Here is a 27192-nt window from a genome sequence, read left to right as displayed (position 1 = left end):
TTTATCAGATCTAGCTGTGTGTAAGGTGGGTGGTTTTTTTTTTTCCATTTATTTTTATTTAGGAAGTGAAATTAAAACTTGTAAACTATCAATACAAATGCCAAGGTACATGAGAGATCCAGAGGTACTTTTATAATTTTTTGAATTTCTCACAAATGTTTCCTACATAATCCAACATTCAACAGGGAAACAATACAAGTGTTTCATGTAAGCCTGTATACAATGAAAAACCAGGATATTTTTACAAGTTACAGAGTATCTACCAAATTGCCAATTCTTTAAAAATGTCTACCTCATACAATTGAAAGATGTGAAAACAATCAAAATGTATTTATTAGAGGTACACCATCTTTCATCTCTATAACAGTGTTATTTGATACAGCAAGGCTGTCAATGACCAGACTTCAGGTGGAATCTACCATTGTAACTCAGATATCACAAAGTTTTAAAGATTTTATTCACATACAGTTAGTAATATAGACAAATGTGCTACAAATCAGGTAAATAGGGGCAAACACTTGCAACAAACCCAAACCCAACCCAACTTTTGCATATGTTGCAATTTATTCCCAAGCAGCAAAGCTTTGAACCATGGTATTTTCACCAATACACTTTAATTTGCCAAAACACAAGTCTATATCAGAAGCAGAAGAACTTAACAGCAATTTTCAATTACAATTTCTTGCGGGGGGAGAGGGGGGCGGCAAAAAAGAGCATCAATTTTAGATATTACCTTCATGAATATCTAAAAAAAGACAACCAAGTATAGATTCACTAAATTTATTTTAAAAATCATAAAACATTTCTTACAAAAGAGTATTACATTCTGCACACTGCTCTGAATGGATGCCAGGAACATGTGGACTACTAATATTTTCTCCCTTCAAAAAAAAATACAGTGTACATAAAGCAGGGTGTTCACAACAGTTACAGAAAAACATTACAGATTACCACCAACTAACAAAAATAAAAACCACTCTCTCTGCTGCTGTTTCAAAATTCCAATGTTAGTCTCGCGCGCCACCCTGTTCCCCCCCCAAATATTTGTAAGGAACTAAAACATTACATCTGGTGTACAGCAAAGCTTTCACTACACCTCAAATGCAGAACACCTATGAAGCAGAGGAATGTTGGCTTTTTAAACAGAAGCAGATAAAAAAAAAAAGATGCAGGACTCCTTCAGTTCTTCACTAGTCTTAGAAAAACTTTCCAGAATACTGCTTCACACTATAAAAAAGAAAAAATATCTTGCATTAGAATCCTTCAACATCTGCATACTGCTTCACACTATAAAAGAAAAAGAAAAAAAAAGCATGTATTAGAATGGTTGAACATACATTTTTGCATCAATATTTACACACATTTTTAAAAAAAATCAAAATTACAAGTTCTCAAAACACTTGCATATTTTTAAAGACTAAAGATTTAATTCACATTTAAGCATTAGTACTCTGAAGTCCAACATTCAAGTCAATTATCACAAAACATTTACTAGTTAGCCAACATGTTAATACAGAAAAATTAAGCAAATTAAATCTAAAGCTGTTAATATTTGGCAGAAAAAACAAGGTAATGCCAGTAAGGTGTGAAATGCTGCATTAACAGCACCAATCGTTTTCAACTTGTCCTGTAGAGGCATGGCCTGTGCCATATGGCAGACTGCGATTTGTTGTCGATTTAGTTATCTAAAAACAACAAAATCACTAGTCTTCCACACAGAACTAGACCAACATCCACTGAAATCTTCTATATTTTCTACAGGCTCTATATAATTTATTAGAAGTAGTTTTTGCAGCAGTTTTCACCAGAGAAATGAGAGGACTGCTTGGTTAAGGCGTCTTCCAGCAAGATTAGTTTTGAGGGCGTCTTCATTTTAGTAAGAATGGAGAACAAAAGAGAATAAAGGCAAAACTACCAAGTGTAGAAGTCAGGTCCTAATATAGATATTTTTAAAACCCTGCCTTCTAAAAGCTACATCATATAAATAGAGAAGAAGAGCTTTAGAATTTAGTGGGAGTGCAACATTAAAACTTCAACTTGCCTGTTCTGCAGTAAATACTGTGCATTCTGTATCTGATCCTGTGTGCCTGTAATAGTTATTATCCGGTCTTCTGAGCCTTCTAAAGGTTCATCAATTTTGATCGAAGCCCCTGATTCATGACGTATTTGTTTGATCCTCTGACCTCCTTTCCCAATAATAGATCCAGCCAACTAGAAAAAAAAAGTCAGTCATTTACATTTTAATATAAAATTTCTCTGTAAAAGCAGTTACAAAATTCAAGGTATTACTCTCAGTAGTTTCTATGATTTTTAAGAGTGCCAATGGAAATTGCTCCCTTGTGGCAACGATTTGTTTGCAGCATTTGTGAGAAATAGTCAAATTGACTAAGCAAAAAATCAAGCTGACTAGTCTATTTTCATTGCTCAAGATCAGTAAAATACTAAGTTTTACTATTAATTATTTTTGTAAAATGGACAAAATGAACATCCAATAAGCGAAGAGTGGCAGTTTGGAAAAATGTGTACAGTATAGAAAGAAAAAGGTAAGCATCTGAAATATTTTTGGTTCATTTGTACAATCTGGGGAAGATGTTTTAGAGAGCTATTACAAAATTACAAAAAGAATAAAATACTTACATCTTTGGGAATCGTTACTTGTGTTGTGATGATGGGTCCACCGAGATCACCGTATGATCCACGACCCCCTGCATAAGAATAGTCTGATTTAAACGTATGCATCAAGTCCTTATAATACTAAACAATAAATCATGCGTAAAATCTATAAATATGAACTTACCATATCCAGACCCACCCTCAAACTATAGGAAAAAAGAAAAAAGCTTAGTGTTCTTATTTAACGAAACAAACATTTAGATGAGACAAACTTTTGTAGCAAATATACTTAGCACTCATTAAAGGTGCTGAATTGTTAACTCTGGGTATATCTACATAGCAAAGAAAAACCTATGGCTGGCCCATGCCAGCCGACTCGGACTCAGGTTGTGCGGCTGTTTCATTGTTCTGTAGATTTCCAGGCTTGGGCTGGAGCCTGGAAGTCTAAAGAACAATGAAATAGCCCCACAGCACAAGCTCAAGTCAGCTGGCCTGGGCCAGCCGTGATTTTTTTCTTTGCTGTGTAGACATACCATCTGAAGACTAACCCCATTTTGTGCAAAAAAACCCATCACAGTGCCATAGAAGCATATACAGAAAGAAAACGATTGCTCTGCACAATCTTCCCAGCCCATGTACCTCAGCCCTACTCTGGAAGAAACATCTAGGAGTGAGATACATAGCAATGATACCTAGGATCTGAATAAGTTAACAAAAGAATGTGAATAATGGTATTTAGATATGCCACCAAGTGGACATCTCACAGTAGTGACCTACTGATCCAAGATCCGAACTTATGACTCAGAAATGAAAAGCTCACCATTTCAAAGCCACCTAAACAACTTGGTATGAGATAACAGCTCAAGTGCTCTAAAACTTTCTTTTGAGCCCAAATATGTGACTTTTATTGAATCTGCAGATCATATCAGCCCTCCTCTCACTCTGCCTAGGTCTAGGCCAACGGTTCTCAGCCTGCAGCCTGCTTGCAGCCCAATTGGCACATACCTGTGACCCATGTGACTCCATGCAGCCCACATAACCCATAGAGAACTGCATATGAGAACCACTGGTCTAGGCAAAATCAAGTGGCAATTGTAAGGCAGTGCTTTAAGAAGGTTAGCCCCAATATAATGTGCCTCCCCAATAGCCATAGCCGCCCCCCGCTCCCCAATCCAGGGTAGAAAAGTGTTAAAAAGAATCAGAGCACATGATCAGTGCAGAAAACTGTCACTACTCCCATGGAACTTTACTTGATGTCTACAGTGCTTCTTCACTTTATGCACTTAATTATCCAATCTTCCTGATTAAACATATTTTAACCGATTCCTCTAATTAATCACGTGTAACCTCTTAACCCCTTTTTTAATGTGTAAAACTAACTAGATTTGGATACTTATTAAAATTCAAATTATAATTCAGCAAATTAGTCAGAAATATGGGAACATGCAGAATTGTTATTGGTTTGCAGAATTTCTAATTGAGTTGCTCCTTAAAATAATCTCGCATTTACCTGCTACCTCTGGTCCTTTTTGAGAACTATGCCAAAAAGGAAGCTATTTAGAACCAAGTGTTCAGTTAATCATCTGTTCCTAAGCAACGAATATGGTGTAATCATGTTACTTAGCAATAGAGTTATCAATGCAGTATAACAGAATTTACAGTGGAACACAAAAAGAGAATGAAAGCCACTGTACAGGGCTTCATTCAAAACTATGATTTTATATTTTATCTGTACACTCAAATAGTACAAAGGCTATAGACCAAACAATGCATACCTGATAAGATGCTTATCCATAAGTGTATGTAATAACCCAATTTTAACAGTTTCATAATTAAAATTTAGCATGATAAACCCAATAAAATATTTAGCTTCTTACCAATAACTCGTTAGAGTACATTGCCTCAGCAGATACACAGTGGGATACAAGCACAAACAGTGCTGTTGTAATGGAAATTTCTGCAAAGCAGCAAGTGATGTGGTGGTAGAGTAATAGCATCTCATGGATCAAATGTTAGGACTAAAAAAAGGGGCAAAAGGGGAGAGTGGATCTAAAGAGGCAAGATATTGAAATAACAATAGAGTCTCTTTACCATTATCTCCTTTGACAAAGCTTCTGCACATTTGTACTCTGGGATATTAATTGGTAGTACAATCCCCAGGAGAAAGCCTAGTAATCGCAGCACTTGCTCTCAAGAAACGGGAATCCCAAATGAAGAATATACCTGATGAATCTGTAGCCAAAGCACTAAATGGCAGGTTTCTATAACTTCATAGTACTACACAAGCCTGTCATGGGCTACACCCAAACTGAAGAATTGCCCAATGTCCTTCTCATTGTCTGAGGAGGACATCCTTAACCAGCTAAAAAGGCACTCCCTCAGAAGCAGTGTTAATAGCAGACCAAAATAAAAAGGAAAGAAGGAGCTCACTCACCAATTCTGGTGGTTGTATGTCATCACAGGCGTCCACATGACATTGCATCATCTTGTGAGACGGGACACGGTAAAGGGAGAGAATGGGGAAAAAGAGAAATGTATCTGAGTCCATGTCCTCAAGCAGACCTATAGCTAACCAAGCGAAGGTGTGCGTGTACAAACACACACGGTGGAGATGTGTAGGGGAATACCCTTGTGCTCCCAACCACCTGCCCCAGTACAGAATACTGAAAAGGGAGAAGGAACCAAAGGGGCCATTCTGTTTCCTCTAGATTCTGGCCAGTGGCAGGGCTTCCTCCCTTTTATTTTTGGAGGAGGGAGCTTGAAATGGCTCATCATCACTCATTCTCTGCCCTTTGGATGGGACAGATTTTCCCGTTAAGGATGCAAAAGACAAATAGGGTACTCAGAGTTAGCTTTACCACTTATTGGCAGAAGTTACCCCCAAGCACCAAACCCTCATGCTTTTACTTCAGATTCTTCTGCCTGATGAACCCTCATTTCAATAGTGAGTGAAGAATAAAGAAGAGTGGGAAGCTAAGGCGCTCTCTCCTTTTTGCAGAGCGGGAATTGTACTTCCTCCTTACTTTAGTATCCCTACTCATGGAGACAAGATAGGTGAGGTAATGTTTTATTGGGCCAGCTTCTGTTGGTGAAAGAGACACGCTTTAGATCTTACAGAGAGTTCTTCAGGACCTGCTCTTTCACCAAAGGTGGTCAAGTTAAAGATATTATCTCACCCACCTTGTCTCTCCATTATCCTGGACCAACATGGCTACAACACTGCAAACAATGGAAGATATCCCCATTCAGAATTGTTTCACTTGGGCTGAAGGTGCAACCTACTCTCCCTTCTCTCCACTTATGGACTATGTTCCTGACCTTGAGATTCACATAAAACATCTATTGTCAAAAGATTCAGTTATCTCTGAGTTGTGTTTTACACACAAGTACTGCTTGTGGCTCCACAGCTAAGTCTGAGTACTCAAAGTAGGGCTAATACCACTGTGTTACAGCCTTACAGCACAACCTTCCTGAAATTACAGCGCTCTTTGGGCACAGAATAAACTTCCTAAAATGCTGGAAATAAACCCATTAATTAGTTTCAGTTAATGGGTTATTTAAGATGTCCAGTACTCAAAAGTTACATCACATATGTCCCAAGTGATCTTAACTGAACATACAGACCCATCAATAATTACAAATAACCGAAGTCTCATACACTGGCTACATTTAAAAAAAAATTTTTTTTTTAAAGGATTAATACATTTTTGCATTATTTTTCGACTTGAAAAGTTCCTCCTTCAGCAAAGCCTCACCAATAATTTTCCACAAGAAACTGCTTGTTACCCTGTGTTTTAGGGCAAAGACTAAGCATCTGTAGCATGGAATCAATATCCAGAGAGTGGCTACACTAATGTTTAACATGTTAAACTTGACTTAGTTGGCAATTAACTCACTGAAGGTTAAATAAAAAAATCTGGTGTTGATAAAACCCAATGTAAGTGAAGCTGCCATCAACAAAATGACTTATTTGAAAATGACCACCATTCCCCATTACTCCCAATGGGATTGGTGGCGCCCTACAGTGGCTGTCAGGGGCTACCATCTTCCCCTAGGGCAGCTTGACGTCATCCACACTGGGAGCAACGGAAGGCTATGACCATTCTGAAAGTGAGCATTTGCTGTGCTGAAGGAGAAACGTTCAGTAATGGGGTGGTGGGGGTGGGGAGAGAAAAGCTACCTGTTGCACCAGGTCTACTCATCAGCAATAGCAAGTGGATATTTGTGGGTGGTCTCTAAGAAAATTTGGGGTACTGGCGGGAGGGGGGGGTAACTGGTGTGCATGTATGGAAGAAGGAGAAAATTAGGGGATATGCACAGGGAAGTGTGAATATCAGGAGTTGGGGTATCTGACAATATACGCAGGCTGCTTTGCGTCCATCTACACTAACACAAAGCAGACCAATCATGCTAGTGAATTTTGCTTTAAAAAAAATGTGACATCTTATCTTCAAATGATTAGAAATATCACATGGTAATAAAACTGTCAAACTGGAGTTAAGGTTTGAGTACAAATCAATAATGTAACAGAACCAATAACGTCAAAAAAAAATCCAAACATGTTATACTATGCAGCAAAAGCATCCCAAAATAACATTAATTCCATCCTGTCGTGACACCATTCAACCACAATAGATTTATTAGCGTGTAAGTGTTTGCAGTTCCAGATTAAATTAAACAGAATTTTTAAGTGTTCAGGGATGCTTCCCCTCTCCTCTCTTGGCATCATTGCAGGGTAGAATATAGCTGGCCTTTAAAGCAATTAAGGTTAACAAGTTTGGATTTCTTTTGATTTAAACAATTTGAATTTCCTGGATTTGTAACATCTGGATTTGGGATAATTACAACACCCTTGTAATGCTTTCACCATTATGATAATGGTATGTACTCAACTTTAACAACAGTTTAATGGAGTTTTTAATTTGGAAATATACACTTATGGAAAAAACTTGAATCTGTGTTTAGAGATTAGCTATTAGGATACTGATACTTTTTCAAAATGCTAGAAATGTTCTCTCTCCCCCCTGCCACCTGCATTTGTGGAAATCTGCACACTGCCCATTTTAGAATCTCCCCTCCCACTCTTTATAGATAAATTACACCCTGTTAAATATAAGGAAATAAATCTTCTCTTTTCCTTTCTTTGATAGGTTTCCTAAGAGAGATTTAAAGAATAAGGAAGATAAAGAAAACAACTATGTGTTATCTACTACAGGTCCAGCTGTCAAGGAAGTAACGTCTTTATCAATCCCTTTCCATTCCTCTCATGTAGCTACTGTCCAAGTTTCCAATCTATTGGTACCTCCAGTTTGTTTGAATTATCCCAGTAAATTAACTTAAGTACACCTCTACCCAGATATAACGTGACCCAATATAACACGAATTCGAATATAGAGCGGTAAAGCAGTGCGGGGGGGGGGGGGGAGGAGGAGGAGGAGGAGGAGAAGGGTTGCTGTACACTCCGGTGGATCAAAGCAAGTTCGATATAACGTGGTACGATTTTTTTGGCTCCCGAGGACAGCGTTATATCGAGGTAGAGGTGTAGTAACACTGCTTATTGTTTTAGGATTTTTTTTTTTTTTTAAAACACAATGCACAATTATTCTGTGGAACTCTCTGCTATAAATCACCATCAAGGCCAAGAAATTAGCAGGATTAAAGAATTAGACATTTCTATGAACAAGAGTATCCAGAGTAATAGTAAACACATTAAAAAACCAAAAGCACCAGTCCCTCCACCCCCATAAATCCTCACGTTTTAGGGCTTAAAACCAGCCTCAAATTACTGGTAAAAGAAGGAAACTTTCCCTGGGGCAGGTTATCCCCTAATTGCAGTTTCTTGCAGCACCTTCCTCTGAATCCTCTGGTACTGGTCCTTGTTGGCAAGAGGCTAGAAGACCACATGGACCACTAGCTTGATCCACCAGTAAGGTAATTCCTATATTCCTAATAAGCTACCCATTAAGTGTGTTTATAATAGTTTTAATTAGAACATTGCACTTTTTACAGCTTAAGGTGAAGCAACATGGAAGTGGAAAAACTCATTTACTGTCCAGAAAAGACAACAGCTTCAGTATTTATATCAGATTTCCTTAGAAGCTTTTTTTTCTTTTAGTAAATGAATTTAATTGTGTATAACCTTCAATGTCAACCATCCGTTTGTGCAGATATTGCTAATATTTATTTATGAAACATTATGTGCCAACAGTGGTTTTTCCTTTTTATTTTTAAACATCAGAAATGAGATTTCTTAAAGATTTAGTATTACAAAAGAAAATAAGATCAAAATTCACTGTATGTGCTTCAATCTGGTTGATAATTAACGTTTTCTAAAATCTAATAAACTATTAACACATACCATGACACAGCTTCTCAATGAGCAGAACAGAAACAGCAGCTAAATTATAAATCTGGAAACATGTTTCACTTTGAAATGGAGATTGACGTCTTAGGTTTGCAATTCCCAGCTGTACATAATTCATGTCCATTCTATAAAAGTTTTTGGGAAAAAATTGGTTTGAAGGCAACTATTTATCTAGCCTGGACTAGATTAAATCCAATGTCTAGCAATATATAGTTCTAGCTCTTATCTGAGAAAATAGACTTGAATATTCCAATCTAACGGATTTTAAGTGAGGAGAACCAAAAATTAAAAAAAAAAGCAACAACTTTTCCTTTTTCAGGATCTGGAAGATTTGTAATGATTCTTAACTGTCAGACAAAGTTCATAACCGAAACTTAAAAATTCTCAAACTACCAAATCTATTTACCTTCAATCTGGATAGAAAATCTAATAGTTCTAAGACAAGAGAGCTGGGACTACTGCAGGAAATGTTGACACCAAAAGTGCTAAGCACAAGTTGGGGATAAGAGAATAATAGGACTCATGCTGGTAACAGGAAAAAAGTGGAAGAGAAAAACAAGCACTCCTGTGTGCTTCAATGCCATCCAGCCATGTGGCAGCTGAATGCTGGATCTTTTCCTGTCTTATCAGAATAATGTTGTGCTGTCTTTTGAGTCATTAGAGTTATATAAACGTGATCCTACTTTCTGAAGATGGCCTTTACTAGAGTCCTTCAGGGACTATATTCATATTGGTTCTGCTGAGATTCAGACATTCTGCCAGAGAATTGTCCTTTCCTGTTAAGTGAAGGTAGCTGGGAAGATCTTATGCTTTATGTATCACTACTCCTACAGGCTCTGTCTCCAATCAGGAGCAGCATCTTTATATTTCACATAGAACCATACTTCCCAAAACACACATGTACAGTTGAGGTTGCTGGGACATTAGAATTTTTGCTGGCCCTAAGAACAGCAAATGGATTCAATCTGTTTTGGGGAAGCAGCAGTTCTAGGCAGAGTATACATGATCATAAAAGTGAATTAAGCTTGTAATATGAGGGAACAGAAAAAAAGTGAACTGATTTCTGTAGCTGTTTTAAGATAGGAAGATGCATTCTCAAGTCTTGAGACTTCTGTTCTGAGAGCGACTCTTAGGGCTGATCTACACTGGGGGGGGGGAGGGGAAATCGATCTAAGATACGCAACTTCAGCTACGCGAATAGTGTAGCTGAAGTCGAAGTATCTAAGATCGAATTACCTGGGGTCCACAGGGCACGGGATCGACGGCCGCGGCTCCCCCGTCGACTGCGCTACCGCCGCTCGCTCTGATGGAGTTCCAGAGTCGACGGTGAGCGCGTTCGGGGATCGATATATCGCGTCTTAACGAGACGCGATATCGATCCTGGATAAATCGATTGCTACCCGCCGATACAGCGGGTAGTGAAGACGTACCCAAAGGTCACCAAACAATCAAAGGACACCCAATAAAAGTTGGCTTGAATGGGACAGAGTGGACTTTCTAGGTTTATTCCATGTTTGAGTCCATAATAAAGAACATTACTATGTGAAGAGAATATTTTGAAGAGATTGTGCTTCGATCAGTCATCCAAGTAAACACATCACTCCAGAAGTCTTTTCAGACACAGATCAAAATATGAAAACCAGTCTTGAGAACATGAGATTGGAGGTTGTCAAATGGAAGGCAATATCATCTGGTATTTGCATCTGTTGATTAGTTCAATTTCTGAAGATGCAGGAGTACAAAACTCTTTCACAATTACAAGAGGAAACTCTTCCCTTCAATGCTTCTGAGAAATTTCTACTTCCCTGTTACATAAGGATAGTAACTTCCTGCCATAGCAGGTTGTGAAGTATCGAAGAATTGGATAAGGATGGAGTGCAACTGGATCACATAGCTTTCTTGAACTCTAACATCACAGATCAGTATGCTCAACTTTATGTTACATGGAAGAGCTACAGAGAGAAGAAAAAGGCATGTCTCATCAAACTTACTGCCTTCTCTGAGGTTCCAGACTGAGCCAACAGAGTAGAGAACAATACCTTAGATCACTGTTACCTCAGTGATTCATCTCCCTGGTGCCCAAAATGAGCTTTGATATACACTTTCCACACGCCCTCAACAAGACTTAAGAAGAGGAAACCTGAAATTTGTTGTGACAGTGGATGACTACTGTGAATGTTTCTTTCTGAATCAAAACTGACAGCCTGAACAGCGAGGCTGTTAGTGTAGTTTTGTTTTATTTTAGTGAAGGGGTCCAACCTTCAATGGACATACATCTCTACCCCAATATAAAGCAACCCAATATAACACGATGAACCAGCGCTCGGGGGGGGGGGGGGGGGGGGGGAAGTTTGATATAACACAGTGTCACCTATAACGCATTAAGATTTTTTGGCTCCCAAGGACAGCGTTATATCGAAGTAGAGGTGTATTTTCATACCAGCTAGGAGCCCTGAGGACTTCACTTGTGCATGTCTATGCAGATTTAGCAGGTAACCACAGCCTTTGCAGCTATGATCACTCAACACTGTCAATGAATATGCACTGAAATTTTGCAAGAGGATATTTAGCTTTCTTAAAAATCAAACAGAAAATATTACAGATATAATTATGCCTGGGAGAAAATTTGTAAGAAAAGAATGACCTGAAAAATGGCAAAACTTAATGCCTAGTAGCCAACTAAGCCTTTCTTCCTAATTTCCTTTGCTCCAGATTTTTCTGCAGATATGGAGAACAGAGAACCAGGAATGGGACAGAAAAAGGAATATGCAAAAGCCTTGATAGAGGATTTGATGCAGATTATTCAGATTCTTCACCACAGGCATTATGGATGCAGGGGTGAACCAAAGACATTGCTTCTTAGTGACAGATTACTGAAATCTGCTAAAACAGCATCGTTCTGACAAGATTCCAAAACAGACTGTACATTTAAGTCTTTTCTTGAGTTAAAGCCACTTCCAACTCCAGATTTTCTGACATCTGGATCAAGAAGCCTTAAAAACTACCCTCAAGTCACCACCACCTAATGTTGGAGCAATGGAAAGAAACACTCAAAGACTGACAGTTTATGCTCAACCTTGCCTTATAATCACTAATCCAGTGATCAGACATCGTGAACAGGTCAATTCTAACCTTAATACAAGAAAAAATGATCGAATAAGGTAAAGAATCAATATCACAGAGTTTCTAGGAGTCGAGAGAGAAAATACCCCAGGCTTCTCTGTGAACTCTTCAATCCTCACTCTCTAGACAACAGAGACGATTGTCTTATAGAAAAGATAGTAACTTTTGTCAGGGTAGACGGACTAGGAATCTCTCTATGGACTTCTCTTGTCCCCTAGAGTTCATCAGGCTCCTTGTGACCATGAAACAAATGGGCTGTATTGACAGAATCTGACAAACTGCGAAGGACAAGAGAAGTTAATGGAAAATAGCTGCAAGAGCACATACTTACTAGCAAAATTCAAAATCACTGGTAAAAATCACAAGTCTATTTTTTCCTAATGTAAACAAGGATCTAGATGAGGGGTTCTCACAACTCATTTTTTGGTGGCCTCAGGGTCACCAACTCTTGCTGGTGGCCGCTCTGACAATTTCCCCTAAAATACTTAATTAACTTTAGAAAAAACAAATAAATATGCACATTTATCTATGCAGGGTTTTTTGTTGTTGCAGACTCAATAATACAAATAATGTACAGTTATCTCTATTATTTACTGGACCAAAACAGAATAGAAACATAAATAAGGTGCTTTGAACATTTTTGTCTTTTTTCTTGTTGTTTCTTTTGCTTTTTTGGGTTGCTGGTTTGGGTTTTTTTTTAAACTTGTTAGCTATAAGTAAGTCTGCCGTGAAAAGTGGTATTTGTATGTTTGTTAGTATCACTTTTCACAGCAGACTTACTCAGCCCCAGCAAGCCTGGGGCCAAATTAAGCCCCGGATGGGGAGGTGGGTTCAGAGGCAGCAGGGGCCAGAGGTGATAGGGGGGTGGGGGCAAGCTCAGGGACAGAGCCCGCCACCACACAGCCAGGGAATGGAACCCAAAGCCCCACACACAGGGGACAAGGCCTGGGGACAGAGCCCGAAGCCCCGTGGCTGGAGCCTGCCATCCCCACCCCATCTGCCACTCCCAGGAAGGTGGGGAACTCACTAACTGCCTGCTCCTCCAACTTGTGTCTCCCCAGAGGGAGGCAGGGCCCTGGGGAGGGGCCGCTGCTGATGGCCGCATTTGAGAAATGCTGAACTAGATGTTTGTGGGTACATTTAGAGACAGAAGGCATAGAAAAGCCATTGTGAAACATCAAATTTATAAATTCTGATTGGAGTACAGATTGAGTTGAAATCCAGGTACCTCTGGAATTTACCTGAACTCTCAATCTAGAGGGAAAAAAATCAAGTGAAGAACATGAGTGATAAGATATTCAAGGTAACTGAGGGCAGGTGACAATATGCAGAAAAGTGGAAACTGACATCTGAGACTTGCACTGGGGGCCAAATGTGCAGTACCTGCAGCAGGATCCAACAACACTAGAATAGAAAGCAGCAAACCATCTGAATGCTCATATTTGGCTTGCCTTTTAACTCAAAATCATTCTTGGACCAATGGCATCTCTCAAATGATGGCCCCAACTTTAAGTCAGGATAGCACTCCATCACTTTTTCTGAAGCCATGATGGTAAGTCCCAGAAGCTTCAGAATACACAAAGCCACAAAGATCCAATAGCTTTAGATCTTAACATCTTAGATACTTTTCTATGAAAAGCACTTTTAGACAAGATGTGCACAGCACTATGTGGGCAGAAGAACTTCTCCTGCTGACATAGCCACCACTGTTCGTTTAGGTGGGTTTATTATGTTGACAAGTCGGCATAGTGGCTACACGAGTGATCATGCAGCTGCACTGCTGTAAGCTTGCCAGTGTAGACATGGCTTAACAGTGTCTCAGCTATCTACAAGATCCAACACACTGTTTAGCTTGGGTAGTTAGCACATATTCAAGATGAAGTGGCCTATTAGCACCCATGTGGTCATAGGACAAAAAGGCGAGGTAGTGGAGACTTGAGGGCATGGCTACACTTGCAGATGCAGAGCGCTAGGAGTTAAACCAGCCTTCGGAGACTGCAGCTGGGAAAACGCTGCCGTGTTTACACGGTCAGCTGCAAACACACTGGTGTGGCCACATTAGTCTCTTTGTGGCGATGCAAGAGCTCAGTGCATTGTGGTGGCTATCCCAGCGTACAAGTGGCTGCAACATGCCTTTCAAATGGGGTGGGGTGGAGTGTGACAGGGAGTGTGTTGTGTGTATGTGGGGGAGAGGGAAGAGTGTTTTTTGGGGTGCTGAGAGTGTGTCAGCATGCTGTCTTGTAAGTTCAGACAACAGCAGACACCCCCCCCACACACACACACTCACAGCAGCAGCATTCCACAGTAATGGTTGCTTTGTCACGGGCAGATAAGCATGCCCGCTGTCAGAAACGGAGCTTTGAAAGGGCATATCCACATTCTTGCAGCGGATTGCAAAACAATGACAAGAATGGCCACTCGGGATTATGCAGTAATGCAACACCTTGTTCACACTGACAACACCTTGTTCACACTGACGCCTGGGCGTTTCAGCCAGGGCACAGGCTGAAACTGATAGAGCACCACAGCTGACAACAGCAGGAAAACAAGCTGGCTGAGGCAGTGGTGTATGCCCCTTGTAGCTTCAGTCCTAAGTGTCCCTTTCCATGAGGGAACTGTGAAGTGTTCCTTTTGCACTGTTCTGATGGGCCCCTGCTTGCTAGAACTTTGAGAAACAAAAACAGGTATTTGAAGAGGCAATTCTTGAAAGAGAAAAAACAAATAAGGTTTTTTCGTGACCACATGGTAAATTACAATACAAATTAAAATCCTTACCATTCCATCGTAACGGTCTCCAGGTCTGCCCCTCCGGTCATAAGACATAAGATCTCTACAATGAAGAAAAAACAAAACAAAACTGGTGTGTAACTTACGTATTTTCACTTATGTAAGGTCACATTTTAGTTCAAAATTACTAACTCAATTTGATAATCTGCAACGAACACAGGAAACACAAATAGGAATCAACAAATTCTACTCTTTAGAATAATTTTATAGGTCTTTGCACAACAACTCACCCGCCACGAGGAGGCGGAGGAGGAGGAAGAGGAAGATTACGTGCTCTGCTACCACCTCTGCCACCACGACCTGGAGGAGGAGGAGGGGGTCCTCTGCGAGGGCTCATGTCATCATAATCTCTTCTTGATGGTGGCATGGGACGCCCACCACGACCAGGAGGCATTCGATCAAAGCCTCCCCTTCCACGCATTGGAAATCCTACCGGCCGTCCCCTTCTATCATCAAACATCATTGTGAAGCCACCATAGTCATATGTTTCATCATAGAAATTGGGATCATACGGCTGTGCCCGTCCTTTGATTGGAGACTAATTAAAAAGTAAAGACAGTTCGCATTTGACTGTTAAAATTAATAAACCTCAGTATAATACACAAAAGTATAAAACAATACTTTAAACCACCAATTTAAAAAGAGTTTGAAAATTATCCTTGTACACTTTGATAAGTATCACGTTTGTGAAGAGTACATCTAGCAACCCTGGCATGTCCTCACTTTATCCACAGAACAGGAACAGAAGAGGCAGTACGAGCATGAACTTCCCTATTAGGCAATGTCTATGCTACCACTTATGTCAGCAAAATTTTGTGTCGCTCAGGGGTGTGAATATTCCACCCCACTGAAAAACAAATTATGCCGGCATAAGCGCTAGTGTGCACAGCATCATGTCGGCAGGAGAGCTTCTCCCGCTGCTTATTGAGGGTGGATTAATTATGCCAACAGGAGAGATCTCTTCCGTTGGCACAGAGCCTCTACATGAGAGCTCTTACAGCAGCGCAGCTGAATTGCAATGCTGCACTGCTGTAAGCTGTCAGGTGTAGACAACAGCCTTAATATGCTTCCTATGAAGTTCAACTCTGCTGGAGACACCACTCAAGGATCAGAGAGTAATTCAGTTTCTGTGCCCATTCTTTTCTGATTTTATTCCATCCCGGACTCCCTTTATATCATTCAGTATACAAGAGAAGGGGACCAATGCTTTTTTTGTAGAAATACTGCCTTTTTTTTATTGTAAAAAGAGAATGTTTTCTAGAATTGGCCTGAAACTTATTTAACACAGGACATCAGTAGCCAAATAGTAAACTTTTGGTTATAATTTCCATATGCTAGAATAGAAATGGAACCCTGAAGACTGAAGTGTCATGCACCTATCTTGAAAACATCTAGGCCCCTCATAAACAAAATACTGATCTTTTAATAAGTTAATCTAAAAACATGTTACCTCTGATATAAGATCCAGGATGATCTTGATGCATTCCACAACTCTATCAGGCTTTCCACCAATAAGCACCACTCTGTCTGTGGAATGAGGACAGCACTCTTGAAAAAGTTTAATGGTGGTCTGAGTGTTCTGTTAAAAAAAGAAACATTTCAACTAGAAGTACTTAAGCACAACTTTAATAGCTTATCAAGAAAACTAACAAAAAAGCCAACAATATCTGTGTGTGTTTTTACACACACACACACACACACACACACACACACACACACAATATGGTCAACTTAACCTAGTCAATTAAAATTCTTAGTAATTTTCAGGTACATTTGGTTCCTGAGCTCCCCAGCAAACATCTGAAACCGATTCTGCACAACATTGTCAAATGCACAAACTGAAGGAGAAATTTTTTTCCTCTCATCTTTCAGTTATAGTAACCCAAGATTCATTTTAATGATAGGATAGATTTAACTTTTAATGTAGGTCATTGTCTAATGTGGTACAGAAATAATAAAGCTCTTAGACTGCCTATTTTGTTTTACAGTTGAAATATTAAATATTTAACTATTTTATACAATACAAAACTCAAGTAATTAAATTATACCAATCTGTTTTGAAAAGCTAATGATGCATCTCAATTATTAATGGTTTAAAATGAAAGACTAAACATTAAATAATAGATCAATTTTATCAGTATATAAATTTAAAATCAGTGGACACGAAAAATTTAATTTTTTTGTATATAAAAACCATTACACCAATTAAGAGAAGTCAGGGATTTAGGTATTATTGGTAAAAATTTGTTACCGAACAGCAGTATGTGAAAAATATTAGAATCTTCTAAGCAACTATAATTTTACAAATTTGTAGGACTAGCTCTATCAGTATCAGGCTATTTTTCATATCCTTCCAAAAGCTAGGTAAACATTTACTAAGTTATTTGACCCGACATAGCCTAAATTTTTTGTATTGGTGTCCATGCCATGCAACACAATATATAATGGTTATAAATACTGTATATTTATAAAATAAACAAAAACGTTAAGGATCTCTTCACAGGTTTCTAAGGTGTTTTTTGGGGGGGGGGGGCGGAGAAAAAAAAAAAAAGGAGTGATCCAATTAGACGTCAACACAGTGCACTTTAGTGGACAGGATGGACCAGAAGTCCTAGGCTTTATCACCATCTGTCCCTGGCTCACTGTAGCCAATCCTACAATAAGCTATGTACAAGCAGACCCCTTTGCTAGCATGGAAATCTGATGTCAAGTCAGTTCTGAATAAGTCACATTGCCAGTGTTAAAGATACAGCAGTCACTGACTGCACCTCCCCCCCACCCCCATGCTGGAACCCACCTATAAATACAAAAGTAGTAAATAGCTTATAAAACCAAACTGGATAACAGGGCGGAAAATTATGATACCTCTCGGAGTTCTTTGATTTTAGCACCCTTGACGCCAATAATTCCTCCTGCCAGACTTTGGTGAATCAACAGCCTTAGCTCGCAGTCAAAGTCACTTCCTTTGTAGTGCTGGTACTGTGGTAAAAGTTCATAGAAAACTTGTACACAAAAAAAGATCAGCAAAATATAGCACAAATCTTTCTCGTATAAATATTTAGCATAGGGCTATTTTGATTCTTTCAGATCTTACAAACTTCTAAACAGATCTATAGCTGGCCAACAAGACTGAAATTTGTTTCTGTATTTGCTATGCTTTGACTACATGACCACTGAAGAACCATGTAGCACTGCGTGGGGTCAAGATAGCATGTTGCAACATCAGAACCGGAGCAAGTAAAATGAAGCGTTTAGGAAGGAATGTTCTCAATGTCCATTTTTGCCTGATTATTGGAAGCATTTTAGTAATTGTGAAGTATCAAATTCTTGTATGTTTGTAGCTCACAGTTGACTTATGTTAAGCCTTAAGACAATTTTTTCTGCAATTTGTGATAAATTGAATCCAAAAACTGATCTCTTAAATTATTGATACTTACTGTCTAAGAGTTTGTAACACTTCCCTCAATTAAAAGAAGCTTAATTTACATATAAAGAACAGCACAGACAGAATTGTCATTTGATGTTTTATATTTCTGAAGATGCAAGTAGAAGAAAAAGGCATACCTCTTCTAAGGTAGGGATAATTTTCTTCAAAATTTCTCCAATTGTTTCAATATCTGCACTTATACTCAATATGCTGTCAAAGGCCACAAGTGCCAGATAATAAAGAGAAGGTAAAAAAAAAAGTAGAAGTAAGTTTTGCATTCATAATCATAGAACTCAAACAACAAACTTACTACAGAGTAGAATTTACAGTATTCCCCATTTAAAGTAAACCTGTTTACTGAATTTACAACACATGCATCTTTGTTTATGCCCAATATATACACATGATAAATTTAAGATTAGGTCTTGCAGAGGCAGAGAGAGCAAGAGACAGAGCAAAAGACAGAGCAAGAGAGAAAATGGGATTTTGGAAGGGCTCAGATTAAGTGGGCAAGAAACTGACGCAGAACTGAAAAGTCGAAGTGAATATTCGTGTTCCCCACCACCACTAATTTAGGATATCCTCGCTATTACATTGGTAAAACTGGCACACCTTCTCATAGGAAAAGTGGGGATATGCAAGTGGTGAACATTATATTCGGAGTAAGGTTATGAGACCAGTTAGAAATTACTAATGGGGCTCTGCAAGAAAACAAATACAATGCAAGACAAAACAAAACAAAAAACCAAAAAAAAAACCCACACCCCACAATAAAAAGACAACACAAATAAATAAAAAGACAACACAAATGAGAAGTGAAGGGAAGTGAACCAGAGAGTTAGCATTTATTCAGAAAAAATTATGAACACGCAATGTTGGGGGAGCAAGGTGGGCCACAAAGACAGAGCGAGAGACTATTTTGAAACAATTTGATTTACAATGCAGCGAAAATGCAACACTTGAAGCTGTGCTCCTTCCATTGAAATAAAATTAGTGGATTGTTTGGGTGGGCAACTCACGTAAAAGTTCAGTGACAAAAAGACTTAATGGGGAAAATAAGACAGAAAACTTGAAAAAAACAATACACCGTCTATAAGGGGATACTATTTAATTATATAAAAGGCAGGTAATAAAATACATTTCTCTCTTTCTAATCAGGCAGTGAGGCATAAACTGTTGGGACATACCGCTCGGGGCCACTGCTGTCTGGGACTGAAACACTGGCATTGTACTGCATTGATCATTGGCGTTCGTGGATGTTGGCATTGGGCATGGGCATTCAATCGGAAGTTGTCAAGTATGGCACCCGTTTGGCAACGAGCACATTTTTGGGCATAGCCAACCAGGGTTTTCACATGGGCGTTCAGGGGCGGATGGGCCAACGTCATGATGGGCAACGCAGGGGCAAGTCGATCCAGTACATGGGCAACGGAGATATATGGCCAAAAAAACAAGGAGAGGGAAAAGGGGGAAAAGCAATAAATTTTAATTTAATACAAACTATACTCATTACTCTCAATTAATGAAACAAGATTAAGTTGTTCTGAAGACTAACACAATAACGGATTGCTACATTGACTGTGGCTTAACATTTATGGACCTTAAAATGAGTTACTTGATCTAACTATACTACTTTTTACTTTTAGCATACGATGTTTCAGTAGTAGGCTGGCTCATGAGGGTAGACACAAAACCTGTTGAGATTCAGATTACTGAAATCCTGGGCAAACTGGGAACGTTAATATTCCAGATAATTATATATAATATCTGGATTTGTTTTTTCCTTTAATAAAAACACTAGCTGCCAAAGAAGTCAGTTAATGTACATATGATTCCTGACCATTTTCAATTCTAGTTGGTGTTTATGAACTTCCAAGCACAATTTTTCAAGGAGTTCAGTTTACATATTTAAAATTTAAACAATCTAATGAAAAAAGTAGACCAATCTGATATCAACTGTGAAATGATATACTACCAAATACTGTGTTTAACAAAGTGTCTTTCAAGAAAGAAAAACTGCTGAAATCATATCTGATGTCAAGAACAAGAGTGTAAACTAATGAAATTTCTTTTTAAGTGTTGTCAAGTTTTATAAACATTTTATAGAATTTATATTGAACATGTGTCTAATCACAAGAGTCAACCCACTATAAAATGTGAATAGTAGATAAATCATGATCATTTAAAATCTTCCAAGTTACAGAATAAAATGTTTCTATGCTGTTCTATACCCATATTTAAATCATGCAATCTTCTTAACATTAATGTCTTTGTGCTTCATGTGCAAGCTGTTAAAGTAAGAACAGATGGACAGTTTTAAAAAAGGAAGTTTAAAAAATATTCATCTACAATTGGGTTAAGCCAGCCACCTGCAATGGTTTTCAGTAATACTATAATTGATTCACACATACGGGAAATGGTGCAATTAAGGGTTTTAAGCTCTGTCAATATTTCTAATTAAGATGTTAACTCACTTGAAGTGTATAATTTAGTGGAATCCTGTTAAAACGCGAAGAGGTTTAATACAAACCTCCTCCAACATAACTCAATCTGGGTTTTAATTACAATATAAACTCAAAAACCTTGAGGTTATCTAGTCTAACAGTCATTACAAATGGCTTGTAACTAGACTACTGAGGTCTACAACTGATTTTCTCAATTTCTAGAAATGCATGTAATCAGGTTTAAATGCAGTGTTCTGAAAGAATCGTTAAATTAGTTCAAACTCTCAAATACTCACGTCTGTACGAAGTGCCTTAATATTTTTGCCACCTTTTCCAATCACTGCTCCAGCATTCTGAAAAAATATTCAAAAATTACACAATGCCAATGCGAATTTTATTTTTTCCAAAGAGAAGTAAGTTTAAAAGTGACATTTACTTTTGCACCAGGTTGATTTTAGGATGCCTTTAAAGACTTTTTTTTAAAAAGGGTTCAAATTAAATGATGGTGAAGAAACTGAGACAAGCTATGCAAACTGAAAAAAGGCTGATAGAGCTGCTAATGCTCAATTAAGAAAAAGCAAAATTTTGCAATCTAATCAAATTTCCATGTTAACTTTAAATTTCTGGGTGTTTCAGTCTCCATCACTACAATATCAAGATATAGTTCACCTCTGAAAAGTGACATTGGAGAAAAAAGGCATTATGAGGTTCCACATTTCTTGTGTAGGTCAATGGCTTTCAGATTAAATCTGTTCAGTTTAAGAGGTTTATCCTCTTAATTGCCAGCACTATAAAATTTGACTTTTAGATTGTACAATGCTCCTTGACCACTACTTGTAATAAAGGGTCTACAGTCCAAGTGTTGCCCTTGATTACACCTATGCAACTCCCAGTTCACATGTAGAATCCACCATGTTGTGAAAAGTTAACGGTAAAAATCTTACTTCAACTAAAAAAATAAAGTAGGTATAACTGAATACATATAGAGAGATTTGCTGAGTAAGGTGATGCCAATTTAGACGGTCACTTTTCTGAGTAAGTCTGCATTTCAAGTTTTTGATTAGCAGAATAAATTTGCAACAGTCTAGATGTTCAACTGGCAAATAAATCTATCAAACTAGGCTGTTACACTGACTGGTATATTAAAATCTCTTGATTACTATGCAGCAGGTTCTTGGAATACCACGTACAGTTAAAGAAACGTAAATCCCAACACTAAAACCCCCAAATAGAATACTTTACTTGAGCAAAATGCAAAACCAAGCTGTGCCCAAATTTTGATGACTGTAGGGCAATTTCTGAGAGAACCAAGGAGTCAGCCAAAGCAAGATTATCACCTTCTGTCTCAGTGTCGCAGATAAAGATAGACACAGTGGGGGTAAATCCTAAACTAGAGTAAACTGACATATAAAAATGTACATCCACTGAGGAGCTACCCTGTATTCTTCCACACTGCTGTTTGTTTACTATGAGGGTAACTTTAAAAACAGCACTGTTGAAAACCAGAATTATCAAAATTCACAGGCATAATTTCCTCCCCCATATTTAAGTTCATGATCCCAATTTAACAATGTTCCCCGTACAGCCTTATTATCTGAGGTTAATGAATGATATTTGGGTTCAAATAAGCAATTTTTAGTCCAAGTCCAGGAAATAGCCTGCACTTTAGCTGTTATTGTTTAACTTCTTGGTTACTGGCTTAAAATGTGAGACCTTAAAATCACTAAGGACTAATCCTTGTAAAATTACATTAAAAAAAATAATCACTTTTGATCTGCAACATCCCATCACCACATTCAATACTCCAAACCAGTCAAGTTTCATTTGACTATTTTAAAAGATGAACTACACAGTGTTGCTATTTCTGCTACAACACTACACATTAGTTCTCTCAGCAGAGTGAAAAATAAAGGTTTTCTTTACATTTTTATTTATAAACCTTCAACTAGAAACTCAAGCACCAAGATTATATGCTTTGCTTTGATTGTCTACATAATTACTACAACACACTTTAAAGGGGCAACATATTTCAAGTATATTACTTTGCTCTGAAGCAGGATGCGCAGTTCTACCATTTCATCAGTGTTGCGAGATCTTTTGAAAGCCTGTTCTTCTTCCATATCTTCTGCAGGACGTTTTCCTATAGTTTCATAGGGAAGGAATGCAAACACTCATTTAGCTTTCTCTATGCCATATTCAAAACGTGTGCACTTCGACCACCCGGATCAATGTTCTTGATTAAGCTTTCTGTCTGATTAAGCGGATACCAATGTCAAATCCATAAGCTGAATATACTGAATATCTGTAACAAAATAATTTACAATTCCAATACAAGAACTGTGGTAATTAAGATTCTTACAGAATGATGACCTTAATATTGCAATCATTTATAATCTATGAAGTACAGTTTAAACCAAGATGTTGGGGGTTTGTTGCTTTCATGAAATTTAGGACTCACGATTTATTAAGACAGCACTAGTGTCATCATGAGAACGTTTTAGAATTTACAAAATTCTCAAAAGATTAACACTAACATATCCAAAAGGTTGAAAACAGTTTACCCCATTGCTGAGTACTACTGGAATAATTTGCAATGGAACAATTCAAATACTCTCTTTACAAGTTGGCATCAATTACTATGAAAATTGAATTATTGCTGCTGTTTTGAATTTTACCACTGATTAGAAGATCTTGAGTAAGCACTATGTGTAGCTCTTTTGTGCAAAATACTAAGTAAATAAAAGCGCGCAACAATGATGCTGACTAGTACTTACTTCTGTTGAATACAAATACAAGCTAAATAATGGATGGGTAACAAAACAATTTTTAAATCCTTAGCTTTGACACTTATTTGATTAGCATGTGTGTATAAACATACACACATGCTAAACAAAAACATGCAGTAATGCACTGACAAGATAGCTAACCCAAACACACAGCACTGAATCAAAATTAAAAATGTAACATTATTGGACCATTGAGAAATTCTAAAGTGTCATAATCAATGCATAAGAGGTACTGCTACCCACGGTCCTGAAAACATTCAGTACATCTAAGGTTTTATATATATAGTTCTTTTATAGAACTTACCATTTGTCTCTGTGTTGGTAAAGGTCTCCTCTTGCTGTTCAGTCTCCATCACTACCTTTTATTTTTAGATTGGTAAATGGAACCTGTTAAAGAATAAAAAGGCTAGCACAAGTACTCTTTACAGAAAAAAAAAAAAAAAAATCAAAGTGTGCATCTTGCTAAAAGGAACAATCAAATCAAAGAGACAACTGCTTCTAGAACTTACGATTATATATCCTTGCAGAGCAAAACTGAAGTGTTCTGGGCGGGATCAAAACCAACAGCCTATTGCTTCAGTAGCCTATGAAAACCAACATACATTAGTTTTAGTCTTGTTCATTTACAGTTATTGTCACAGTCTTGAACGAAAGCACATCGAAGTTGATGCATTGAGCTTTCACTGTTAACACTATTATCCAGTTTTTCTTTAGAACTCAGACAGCATGAGGCCTTAACATAAAAAGGCCAACAACTGATTTTTCCCACTTCCAGTTAAAATGTAGTTATTGAAATATTGTTTTGCATTTGTTCATAATTTTCAGATTATGTTTAGCAGCATTTCAGTATTCACATTTTACTCAACAAATGGGAACTTCAAATTCTAAAATTAAATGAGCCAAATCAATCCTTATTACACACAGTACACTAACACTTGCACTTCAGACTTATGCAAATCTTATTTTGAGGAGTTTCCACAGTCTATCTGTAAATAGGAGAGTACTCAAGTATAATTACAATAGCCAGTAACAATGTTTTAGCCACATCAACTTGTTTTTAATAGGGCTTTTAACTGCAACATCAGCTATGAGTCGTTAAAATGATAAAATCTACCTGTAAACTTAGATAGGATGACTTTACTAAAAGCACTGCATTGTATAAGCGTATTTTACCCTCATGTATACATATACAACGGCTATCAAACATTAAAAGCAGTTGAATGCATTCAAGTGTAAACTATACATTTGCCTGCTTGTGTAAGTCTGCATAAGAATGTTCAAAAATTGCATTGTCTGAAATCTTATGAACTATAGATTTGAACAGTATTCTTTAAATCCCCATTTCAACTGAACACTCAAAAAATGGGTTTCCTAGGCTAACAAAAACTCCATGCTGGTTTAGAATACTTGGTATTCTCGCCATGAAGTTTGACTTAATATTGTTGATTAATTCAGAGTAGTTAACATGTTTATGCAGACCAATGGGCACTACCCATAGTAATATTATAAAAGGTTGCATTATTTCTAGAAACAAATATTTGGAGAGTGTCCAAACTAACCTTTGTAAATGTATATTAACTATCTGAAATTAACACCACTATTAACTGGGGGATAGAAAAAGTCTAGTGCAGACATATTTTCAATTCTGTATTTCTGCCACAATCGAGGAAAATAGTTAACTCCAGAAAGTTCAAATGGATTGTGAATATATATGCCCCTGGGGATGTAACCGTTACATTTCCGAGCCTTATTTACATTGCTACTAACACCACTAGGAAAGCCCATAAACGTAGCCATTGATACGCCCCATATTTACTGAGCTGCTCAGAGACGGCTGGAATGCTCCCAAACTGGAGTGGTGTGTGGCTAATTCACGCTGGCTATAGTGCAGGCTAGAAAATGGCGATTCAAAAGCATTATACGAATAAAACATTAAGTCATAAACACTGTACAAGAACCAATATTCATTAGGGCAGCGGAAGGGAGATTAGAGTGCCTACAACTTGCCCTGTGCGGGTGTAACCCCTTTGCGCATCGGGACGGGAGGAGCTAGCGGAGATTGGCCACAACAGCCGCACCGCACGATGCGAAGCGGGGGGGGGGGGGGGGGGGGGTCGGCCGTCACCCCAACCTTCTCGCCCAACAAGCGGGACACTCGCTGTCTGAGAAGCTAGCAGCCCGCCGCAGGACTCGGCCGGTCCCGGTCCCGGCTCTGAGATAGCTGTCCCGCCCCCAACCCCCCCGCTGGCTGAGCCACCCAGCCTAAGCCACCCGGGGGCCGCGTCGCGCTCAGAAGGGGAGGAAGAGGCCGACCGGCCGAGTTATATAATCTCTTCTTCTCCCCCCGAAATGACTCCGGATCTTCTCTCTTTCCCGGCGGCAGTTCAGGGAGAAGAAATGGCGGCCGCTGTAATGGCGCCTACGCGCTGCTAGGCGGAGCCGGGAGCGGAAAAGCCACCACCACGCGGCCACACGGAGGCCTACCCCCTGGCTGCCCGGGCGGACACAAAAGAGGCGCCTGGGAGCCCTCGCATCATGTCCTGCTCGGGCGGATAAAGGCCTCCCAGCGAGAAAGGAGCCCCCCGCTGCCACGATCGCCCTGTGGGAACCGAGACCCAACCCGGATCCCACAGAAATCGACACAGGCCCTGCCTGGGTCATAGGCCGCCGCGCAGATTAGACGCCTCTCCCCGATTGCGCGCCCTGATCCCACACCGTTAGCAAAACTAGCTCGCGGAGATCAGCGCTTCTCCCATCCGCCATGGCCGACTGCGGTGGGAGGGGGAAGAAACTCAGCGTGTGCGGGGACACAGCGAGGGGGGCTACAATCCCTCAGGGCACTAACCTACTCAACCCACCCCAGCGAAGGGGGAGACTTCTGCCCCCGTGCAAAGGAGGCAGTGCCCTGGTGCGGGAAGGGAGCTGGCAGCGTGACAGTGTAGGCCAATGCCCGGTTACAACCAGGCCGCCCGCATCGCTGTGTCATGAGACGGAGACGGATTGGCGCAAACGGGGCCCGACTTCATTTATAGCGGGAGGAGAAATCCCACGCGCTGCGATGTTCCCCCCTCCCCTCAGGGCAGGCCTTTCCTGGCTACGTCTTACCGCGCTGCACGCTCGCTGGTCCCCGGCAGCAACACACCAGCCGCCTGCCCCACCGACTCGAGTGTGAGAGAGAAAGGGGTGTGGGAAGGAGCAGCCCCCACCACCAACGCGCACACACAGAGCACTTTGAGCCTATTGGCTCAGCCTACAACCCAAGATGGCACGTCACGGCTCTATTGGCTAGTAGAGCTGCCCATCGCGGCTAAAGGCGGTTCCCACTTAGCCCCGCCCTCCGTGGTAGCTACGCAAATCTATTTGGGCCCGAAAACCGTAAGAAAGGTGCCCGGCTTTATTCTCCGGTCGCTCCGTATCGCACCGGCATGTCGGACACCCTTTACCTGACAGGCAGGAGTCACGATAAAGGCTACGACAGCAACACGAACCAGCGAGCGGTGTAAGGGAGGCAAGAGCAACCTCCGTCGTGTGGAGAGAAAATGGCGTTTGTGAAAACTCCGCCTCCCTCGTCCGTCTCCGAGATGGGCGAAGGTCTCGCGAGGTTCAAAGTCGCGCGCGCTTGGCAGGGCAGTTCCCGGCTCTAAATGA

The 27192-nt window shown here is 39.5% G+C and overlaps 1 protein-coding gene across 3 annotated transcripts; it reads right to left on the bottom strand.

Annotated features, from left to right (window-relative positions):
• Positions 1-438: 438 nt before the first annotated feature.
• HNRNPK (heterogeneous nuclear ribonucleoprotein K) lies at positions 439-27072 on the bottom strand. Of its 3 annotated transcripts, none has more exons than XM_065406959.1 (16): positions 26988-27072; positions 24054-24128; positions 23849-23931; positions 22801-22898; positions 21055-21111; positions 19502-19545; positions 18452-18524; positions 17753-17866; positions 16338-16466; positions 15118-15425; positions 14876-14930; positions 5048-5098; positions 2798-2819; positions 2638-2720; positions 2042-2211; positions 439-1287 (listed from the first exon to the last, which is right to left on the bottom strand). In XM_065406959.1, exons 3-16 carry the CDS (start codon positions 23895-23897, stop codon positions 1254-1256), a joined length of 1287 nt encoding a protein of 428 aa, XP_065263031.1. In that variant the 5' UTR covers positions 23898-23931; positions 24054-24128; positions 26988-27072; the 3' UTR covers positions 439-1253. The 3 variants fall into 3 exon arrangements, with proteins under 3 accessions (XP_065263031.1, XP_065263032.1, XP_065263030.1); XM_065406960.1 differs by lacking the exon at positions 26988-27072 and adding an exon at positions 26650-26795 and having other exon boundaries at positions 439-1227; XM_065406958.1 differs by lacking the exon at positions 26988-27072 and adding an exon at positions 26650-26793.
• Positions 27073-27192: the final 120 nt, after the last annotated feature.

Source organism: Emys orbicularis, chromosome 6 (assembly GCF_028017835.1).
Source record: "Emys orbicularis isolate rEmyOrb1 chromosome 6, rEmyOrb1.hap1, whole genome shotgun sequence".
Taxonomy (NCBI): domain Eukaryota; kingdom Metazoa; phylum Chordata; order Testudines; family Emydidae; genus Emys; species Emys orbicularis.
The sequence above is the reverse complement of the archived record's forward strand: the minus strand, read 5'-3'. Positions and strand labels throughout refer to the sequence as shown.